Source organism: Salminus brasiliensis, chromosome 2 (assembly GCF_030463535.1).
Source record: "Salminus brasiliensis chromosome 2, fSalBra1.hap2, whole genome shotgun sequence".
NCBI classification, from domain to species: Eukaryota; Metazoa; Chordata; class Actinopteri; order Characiformes; family Bryconidae; genus Salminus; species Salminus brasiliensis.
Window position 1 is genome coordinate 53810463 of NC_132879.1, and position 9476 is coordinate 53819938.

Consider the following 9476-nt stretch of genomic DNA (forward strand, 5'->3'; position numbering starts at 1 on the left):
CTGCTAAGGTATCCTAGGCGGTTGCTGAAAAGCCGCTATGGCTTGTTGAGATTGCATTGCTAAATGTTTACCAGATGGTCACTACAGCATTGTAGATGGTTGCTAGTGTTGCTATGTTGTTACATAGCAGCTCCATCCTAGATTGTTGCTTGTCAGTTGCTAGTGTTGCAAAGAGGTTGCCATGATGATCCAGGTAGTTGCCAGAAAGCTGCTAAAGTTGTTGCTAAAATGGTTACCAGATGACCACACTGAGGGTTGCTAGGGTCACTATAGTATCCAGGTGGTTGCTCTAGTGTTGCCAAGTAGTTGTTTCATCCTAGACTGTTGCTAGATGGGTGCTAGTGTTGCATGGCAGTTGCTAAAGTGTTAACAAGACTTGCTATGGTATCAGAAGACAGATACTGCTCATGTGTAGCTTAGGCAGGTGAAAAACAACCAATTAAAAAGCACACTTTGATACAAACTTGAGCTTCAACTTTATTTTATATTTAAACACCACTGTACCACTGGGAGAAGAGATACATATAGATTTAGCTCACATGGACCTTTACTACAAAAAAAATAAAACCCACCCACAAAACAAAACCTACATTACTCACATAAATACATTACTTTAGATTTATATTCATTTATTTATTTATTTAAGAAAATAAAAAGAACACAAAAAAAAAAAAAAAAAAAAAAAAAAAAAAAAAAAAACACCCCATGTGCTAGACATACTACTATATTCTACACATAGAAAGAGGAACAAACATTGGACCCAAATCACAACAACAGGGTCAAGGAATAATTCATAGAAAACCGGATGCTAAAATTCACCCACATCCACCCTCTTGTCCCGAAACTTGTTTCTGGCCTTTGTGCGAGCCTTGAATGCAGCAGCATTGTACAGATGCTGGAAGACAAGTGTCATTAAATTAGTGCCCACTTTTTAACCAGCTGTTCTAATATAAGCAGATCCTCCAACATTACACACACAAACAAACCTATGGACAGAGCTGGCTTACCCTCTCCAGTCGGGAGCTCTTCATAGCTTTTAGAGCAGCAGAATCAATAAGCACTGGTGGTCCCAGTCCAAACACGTCCCTGATGAATTCATTCGCCTAACCCAAGATAGGAGCGTTAGCACGGACAGCCAGAAGCAAAACACATACAGATGCAAAACGGACAGACCCCACCCCTACCTGTAGATGGAAGTTCATTCCAGAGCCTACAAACTCTCGGAAAGCATCGTAGGTCCTCTTCCTCACCCAGCTGTCAATGACCATTCGCTCAGTGCCAAAGCGGATCGTCTCAGTCTGAAAGTCTCCATCCTGCTAAACAACGGATGCATTAGGAATACGTCACCCACAAGGCACCGTTCATTTCCACGTGAACCTACCCACACAACGCCTTCCTCACCTCCACAGCTTTCAGCACATCCCTAAAGACGGACCGCTGCTTCCTCTTGTCAGTCTTGGCGCGATGTTTGTTGCAGTCAGTGGCCAGAGCGTTCAGCTTGTTGCACAGTGGCTCCCAGTCCTCACAGTCAAAGTCCTGCACAGAAGACACATGCCTTAGGGGGTTACACATAAGCCACTTTCAGACACGCATGATATCGCAGAGTCCCCCCCCCCCAGACATTATCTAGACTTCTTCCTGCTAGCCCTCTAGTACAAAGTCGATAGTGTAGATGTGTGAAAGGATAACAGCGGAAAACGTCTAGACCTGATTCTCCGGAAATTGTCTGGAGTTTATTTGAAACTGGCCAGGTTGTTCACTTGGGGTTAGTGTTCTTGTGGTTATGCAGTCAAAAAGTCTGAAATCAATGAAAATCTGGATTTTTCCCCTTCATATTTTTTTTTTATACCAAAAATAAGGTTTAGAAGAAGGTTAAAAGAAACTAAAACAAGCTCAAGTAAAATGAAGAAACCACTCCCAGGTAAATATGCATTATTAACATTAATAACACTGATCACATTAACATATGTTGGTGAGATCAAATCCACCTGAACATTTTTCTACTTTAGGTTTTCCTAAACTTGATCAATAATCAAGTCAAAAGGGGAAACTTCTACTTCCAAATTTCACTGTTTAAATCATTGCCGGATATTCGTTCATTTAATTTTTGCCACAAATTTTACCAACTTTATAAAGAATACAAAAACGCCAAAAAAACAAATTAAATAAATACATACATGCATAAATCCAATCATTCAAAGGCGGACCTCACTATTCACTCAATCAAAACCCCAAGTTAAAATGTTACATGTTCCATCAACAGCCTGCTGGTCCTTTCTTTTTTTTTTTTTTTTTTTTTAAATACTGTACATGCGCACCATTTCTGAGGCTCAAAGTACAAGAGAAGTAGGTTGTCCGAAAGAAGGACTTGCAGTTAAATTTATCAAATCCTGATTCTGTTACACAATAGTGGAAGTCCGGACAACACAGTTCTTCCACTGCTCCACAGCTCAATTCTAGGTGGGCCTCGTACCCCTCTAGCCCACGCCTGGTATAAGGCATGGTGCCAATAGGTGCATATTTTTCCCATCCAGAGAGTCCCATTCTATTGGAAGTACTTCTCTACAGGGATTAGACAAGCTGTGTGCACATTTGCACACCAGTGTCAGCAATGTGTGCAACTAAAAGTAGCTTATTACAAGCTTAGAGTTCAAACAATTGGTTTGCAATTGGTCAAACAATTACTTACACTTTGCCTTTAAGTTCAGCACCCCCCCCCCTCCCTTTAATATTCCTGCTCAACAGAACACAAGATCAGAACTCACTGGGTCGACATCTCTAGCAAGCTCAAACAGCAGAGCAATGGTCTCCCCAGCTGCAATCCGCATGTTGACGTCCTCACTCTCTAGTAGCCTCGGAAGCTTGGCTAGATGTCTTAAAAAAAAAAAAAAAAAAAAAAAGAAAAAAAAAAAAAAAGGCAAGACAAGCAAGTCAGGACCCAAACACCTCTTTACTGAGAGCCAGCACAACACAACGAAATCAGGGTCCCAATAAGCTGCGACTGGAGGTCAGGATTTCAGGCTGATTTGCCATACTTGTGGATGATGGCTGTGATGTGACTGGCGCTGCAGATGGTAAGAAGCAGAGCCCATGAGAGAAGCGCGTTGGTGTGGAGTTGAGTGGTCTGAGGGTTCAGTGAAGGCCTGCTGCCATCCTCTCGCACATATGAGCGCATGAAGAGACTCTCAAAGCATTCCATAGTGGCGTACACGTCCTGGAAGAGACGCAAGGGACGTCAGCTGTATAGTCACAGACGTACTTTTTTTGTTTTTGCATCAGCATTTTTATTCAGTTACTGCCAGCAACAGTAAAACCATGGTGTAATCTAGTGCAACATGGTCATGCAAAAACTTCGTACCGCCAGGAGTAACTTTACAGGAGAAGGGGGAGGTAAACCCACCTTCTTAACTTTCAAGATTTTATTCCATCATTTTTGGAGCATTTCCATGGGGCCATTCACCCTGAGACTATGTAATGTACTGCCAGATACATTTTGCAGGGATGGTCGTGCAGCATACTGATACCATTTATTACAATAGTCTCGCCCGTCCCAGCTCAGAACGACTACTGCCTTTAATTAAACTGTGAGTGTGTGTGTGTGTGTGTGTGTGTGTGTGTGTGTTGGGGGGGGGGGGGGGTAGGGGGGGGGAGACTCAATTGAAGAATCACTAAGAAAGACTAAGCCTGTATGAACAAAATTGAATTCTGTATTATTGAACAGATCTGATCTGAACAAAAGTCCAACGTTCATAAGGACCCATGATTTACTGAGCTAAATATCTAGCGCTTGAAAAACACTGAAAAGGAGAATTCCAGCACTCACCAAGATATCATCCTCTGCCACCAGAGTGCAGAGGCCCAGACTTGTTGCACACTGCAAAGCAAAGACAGAGACAGATGTACAGATTATAAAGAAACATCGTGATCGAAATCTGAGCTTTTTGATAAGCAGCCATAAGAACACAAGTTTGCTACTCACAGCCTGTCTGGCCTGAATGTTTGCTGTTCCATCATTGAGAATGGTCTTAAATATGGGTTTGAGGGTCTTGAAGACCTCCTCACTTTCGATTCCTGAGCCCAACTGGATGCACAAGAGGCAAGCCAGGGAGGCTGCCGCACGCTGCTCCTCTCCTTTACCTACAGGACAGGAAACCCAGCAAGTTTAAGCAATCGGCCAGAAAAAACAAACAAAAAAAACAAAAAGAAAACCCTCAGAAACTGACGTACCTTTTTTCAAGCAGCGCTCAATGCTGTCTGTAATGGTCATTCTTCTCTCCAGCAGGAACTCATACAGGATTTTGGTTGCCATTGCAGTCTTTAATCCATCAAGGGCACCTTGCCTGGTTTTAGCACTGTAAGAGAGAGAAACGCCTGATCAGAATTCAGGAAAATCCACACTCACTGTAAATGTAAACCAATTCTGAAGTAACAATCAACGATGTTATATGTAATAATGCACCAATACAGGAACCCTGAATCAACACAAATCTATTAAGTTTTTTTATATAGCTCATTTTAAATATTTGTTAAAGCAGATAGACCATTAGCACACTGTGTTCATTAACGCAGAAGCATAAAAGTCTGTATTGTAAACAACTTCTGAGGCTACTGCCCTTTCCTAATTACACACTTAATTCAGCCAAACACACTCTGAGCTTCCACACCATCCAGTTTAAACATGTTCTGAACCCCAGCTGAAAAACTCCAATCATGGATCATTTTCAACGACCAATAAAATGAGTTAATCGGACCACAGGGCTGAACAGCAGGGCAGATTCTCATGTTTGTGAAAAACTAGATGATCAACATTTAAACTATTCTCAGTAAGGTTCGGTTAAATCCTTGACGGTCAGACCCCTCAGCGCCGGGTCAGACCCCTCAGCGCCGGGTCAGACCCCTCAGCGCCGGGTCAGACCCCTCAGCGCCGGGTCAGACCCCTCAGCGCCGGGTCAGACCCCTCAGCGCCGGGTCAGACCCCTCAGCGCCGGGTCTTGGCGAGTAGTTTAGTGTAGAAACATGATGCTGTGTCGCTTTGGTAGTTGTAGGGTTCAGGACCAAGTGGGAGGAGTTAAACCTGCCAGATTTTTTGCCTCCTCTACAACGAAGCTCAGCAAGTGCAGGTCTTCAGTCGGTCTGAGAGTTGACGCAATTCTAGAGAACTCAAACTGGCTCCAACAACAAGTCCAATGTTATGGTCAATGGCTTTGTCCACAGAAGTTATTTTATTTTTCTTTATATGATAGCAAAAATGAAAAGTTCTAGGTGGTTGACAAACCTTTTATCAACCGTGCAATCGATGTAAACCTTCAGCTTGTACTGGAAATCCTCTTGAGCGGTATCCTCAGCCTCTCCTCCTGCCAATTAGGAAGACAGCATCAGCAGAGCATCAGCCATTTCATCTGGTCAACCCTCATCTAGTATTTACTTTGTTCCCAGGCAAAGTGGTCAGAACCCTGAGACCCATGTTTGTGAGCGTACAATCATACCTTCCTCTGCCACGCTGACCGAATCACTGAAGCTGCTGCAGTGGCTGAGCGTCTCAATGGAAGCGTCCTCATCGCTGAAAGGCTGCACAGCTCCATGCTGTCCCCCTACAAGACCATCAGAACACAGTTCACTTCAGGGCAATCCTGAGCTTAGGGACGCAACAGTACAATAAATCCATCAGAAACTGTACTGCAGCTAAACATGCAGTATGTGGACAAAAGTATTGGGACACCTGCGAATTTATTGCTTCTGCCAAAATCAAGGGTGTTGGAGTAATTGTATAGGTAAGGCTTCCTACTACATTTTCGATCATTGCGGTGAGGAATTGACTGCATACAGTGAGAACATTGGCGAGGTCAGGCTGTGGGCTGATTATGATGATCACCACCCCACCTCATTCCCTACTTCCCAACTCCTCCCAAAAGTACTGGATGGAGCACCATCCATGAGTCCAGAGAACACGGTTCCACAGCTCCACAGATCAATGCTGGGAGGCTTTATCCCCCTCCAGCCCACATCTGGCATTAGGTTCCCATTTATCATCTGCTCCAGAGTCTCCTATTCCATTGGCAGACCTTTTCTGCAGTGTCTAGACAGCCAGTGTGTGTATGCTTGGACCCCTTAAGAGTCCAAAAGTGCAGATGATATGAACATGAGATGAACATGCTTCTTACTTCCTGTGAAGACCAACAGCAGAGTTACTCTCCATAGAAGAAGCACTAGTCGGACCATGTGATCAGTTACAGTATGTACTAAGGCTGACTGCTGTACACGTCTGTTATCAGTTCCAAAGCAAAGCTCTGGAAACTTTACAAGACACTATCTGCCTCATGTCAAGGGTATCATGATAGCCAGCTTTCAGACTACGCCAACAAGAAGGTGCACCATTCCAATGGAAAATCTGTCTCGAACCGGTACACCTGCTGCCTGGAACATGCCTACAGAAGAGCACTACAGGTCCCTGATCAGCTACTGGCTATCGGAAAGTCAACCTGTGCCTCTTAATCCCCTAAATGTAGAGAGACCCGTTTGGTGAATTGAGGTTACTACAGCCATTCATTTCTGACTAAATTAGACGAACGTTCAGCAAGTTCACCTGAACTTCGGCATCGCTCAAAGGCTGGATCTACATATTAGGCAGAGAGTGAGCAGTCAGTCTTAAAAGGTGATGAAGGTGTTAAAAGCAGGAAAAATGGACGAGCACAAGAACCCGAAACACTGGGCAGGTCTAATGGCCCGTAGGCAAGGGTCAGAACCTACCAAAAGTGCTCAGAGAAAGGAAAGCCTTAGTGCCAGACCCTACAGAACATCTTTGCAGGTCTTGTGGAGTCAGGTGGTCAGATCTGTCATGGTGGAACAAGGGGGACTTGCTTTAAATGTTATGGCTGACCCGAAAATCGATGCAATGCCACATATCTCCAAAACAACAACTTTACAGGAGAAGGAAAAATCACCAGCATAACTTTCTGTTGAAAGTCAAGCCATTTTGGAGCATTTCTACTGGTCTATTCACCACAAAAATATGGAGAAGATGAAAGGCAGCAGTGGCCGACACATTTCACGCCATTGGACAGATGTTGGTTAAGCAGCTGTGATTAAGATCATGCATCTGTAATTAGCTTTTGAGCTAGACAAGTCTACAAAATTTTTGCATAGCTCTTTACAACCTGGGGCAATAGGGATTTTTTCAGAAATCCAGAAATAAGGAAATAAATAAATTACAGGTGTGTGATCGGGTACAGATGTTGTTAAAGGGCAATTTCTCGATATGCAACAGTTACTGTGATACGGACGTAGACAAAGCTGCATCAGTAGCTGATTGCTATCCAAAAATAATAATAATAATAATAATAATAATAATAATAATAAATAATTATTCAATATTCTGTAGTCCTTTTTTTTCCAATCCAATCAGACAGGACCAATTATGCAGGTGGCCAGGGTTCAAGGGTTCAAGCACTGGCAATATCCATCATATACTCAACAGCATACTATGCATCACTATGTATAGTAGTCATATTGCCAACGGGGACAGTGGGACCCCCCCTGAGGTGGAAAAACCACTAATCCAGAGGAGACCCATTCCCTTCTGGTCAAAAATCACCTCTAAATGACTACTAAATGGGATAAGGTCAGCATACACACCCCCCCCCACATATGTCCACTGTTATGTGAAACATACAGATATAATCATTGATCTGCTGAGCAATAATAACTATAGCATATTCAGAATATGCAATACATCAATATCTGAACACCACAGATATGAGGAGGGAGTATTTTTGGCTTTTCCGTGAACCATTCCTTTAAAGGGAACACCATGTCCCCCTGTCCAGGAAACAAACGTGGTGCGTGCACGTGGCCGTCCCGCCCAACGTGCCTCGTTTTGGCTGCAGGGACAGGACCAGGGACAGGACCAGCTGCAGGGCTGCCGGTTTCATGTTTGGGATGGCCGGTGTAAGATCCATGGGGCTCACTGAATACACCCACCGAGGCTGGACACACCACAGACCTGCGTTATGCAACTAATCGCTATTAGGGGCAGCGATCAGAGGCTTGAACCAACAGGGCTGGGACCCCTCACCACCCCTAATAATCTCTCTCGCTACAAAAAAGGTCAATATCCGAGCTTCAGTGAAAGGACAGGCCTCTCAGGCACGAGTTTAGGTGTCTGGCTGGACACTGGACACTTATCTAGCACTTTAGCGCCGTGAAATAAGGGATTAGCGAGAGGCGGCGAATCCAGGTCCGGAGAGTTAGGATCCGCTCCGGGATTTTGTTCCACCTGCCTGGATGGCTCTGCTGCAGCTCGGCTGCAGCAGAGCCATCCAGGCAGGTGGAACAAAATCCCGGAGCGGATCCTAACTCTCGCCGCCGCTAAGGATCCGTTCGCAAGAAAACGATATTTTAAAGACACTAGATGAAGAAATAATTACCGTATCAACATTAAACACACCGCCATCATTAACTACACGCACATAAACGCGCTGTGTTTACATCCATCTGACGTTGCACTGCATTAACGCAACGTATTGGCTAACAAAGCTCAAGCTGCACAACTTCAACTACAGTATTTTACACAACACAAGTCACAGAAATCGAGAAAAACTCCTTAAATCATCTTATCATCTAAAAGTTAGTCCTTAGTCTGATTACTATTAGAAAACAGTGCCATGCTGCTCTCTACTAGGTGCGGTACGCAGACAAAGCTGGCGCTAATGCTATCGAGCTCGCTGGCTGGCTATCTCACATTATGGGGCATGGGGAAAAAAGGTAAACAGCAATAAAGTTAGTTTAATCAGCATCAAAAGATCGCAGATTAGAAGAAAGAATGGATAGTAATCCTTTGTTTGACGTTTAGGAGCAAAGAATTCGCTGGCTGTCAACCAAAACAGGCCGCGTTAGCCATGCGTTGTAGTTGTAGTCCTTTTCGAACTCCTCCGTGGGAAGCGTGAACGGCGCAGCAACCGCTAAAGAACTACAAATCCCAGGACGAGGCTCCGGCAACAGGCCAAAACAACCGGTCATTTCCAGACATTCCGGCTTACTTACCCCTGCCGTTCTTCTTCTTAGACCTGGGCATCTTTCGTGTATAAATATACCAAATGTAAACCTAAAATCAGCCAATACACGACCAGTTTTTACTATAGCGTCTCTTAAATTGAATGTCGTCCAGTGGCACAGTGAAAAGAAGGGAGTTAAAAGCGATTCCGATGAGAGCCTGTGAACGAAAGCGATACATTTTCCCATATAAAACTAGGGCTGCGCCACAGAACCGCCGCCAAAAGCTTTTATACCGCCCGCAAGGTCACGTGGTCTCTCAGATGGACCTGGATACTGCTTGGACCAATCACGTCGTGCGCTGCCGTGACGTTTCTGGTTGCGTCTGATCCAACGTGACTGAAGGGGACACTGAGCTCCCCGGAGGCTGCTGTCACGTCCTCATGCAGACTTCACCTGCATCACAACATATGAGCACAGTGTGTTTT

The 9476-nt window shown here is 44.3% G+C and overlaps 1 protein-coding gene across 2 annotated transcripts; it reads right to left on the bottom strand.

Annotated features, from left to right (window-relative positions):
* Positions 1–452: 452 nt before the first annotated feature.
* Positions 453–9270, bottom strand: ifrd1 (interferon-related developmental regulator 1). Of its 2 annotated transcripts, none has more exons than XM_072673178.1 (12): positions 9040–9270; positions 5487–5591; positions 5276–5354; positions 4228–4352; positions 3980–4137; positions 3824–3874; positions 3036–3214; positions 2766–2874; positions 1402–1536; positions 1185–1313; positions 1008–1103; positions 453–895 (listed from the first exon to the last, which is right to left on the bottom strand). In XM_072673178.1, the coding sequence occupies exons 1-12, from the start codon at positions 9068–9070 to the stop codon at positions 809–811; spliced, it is 1284 nt and encodes a 427-aa protein (XP_072529279.1). In that variant the 5' UTR covers positions 9071–9270; the 3' UTR covers positions 453–808. The 2 variants fall into 2 exon arrangements, with proteins under 2 accessions (XP_072529279.1, XP_072529277.1); XM_072673176.1 differs by having other exon boundaries at positions 1185–1316.
* Between the last annotated feature and the right edge of the window lie 206 nt (positions 9271–9476).

What these genes read in the sequence shown, in the direction of transcription:
- ifrd1 (XM_072673176.1), bottom strand. Translation starts at nt 9,070, where the DNA reads ATGCCCAGGTCTAAGAAGAAGAACGGCAGGG. An exon ending in TGAGCGCTGCTTGAAAAAAG is followed by an intron (nt 4,138 to 4,227) that starts GTACGTCAGTTT and finishes CCTGTCCTGTAG; the next exon opens with GTAAAGGAGAGGAGCAGCGT. An exon ending in AGAGCTCCCGACTGGAGAGG is followed by an intron (nt 896 to 1,007) that starts GTAAGCCAGCTC and finishes CTTGTCTTCCAG; the next exon opens with CATCTGTACAATGCTGCTGC.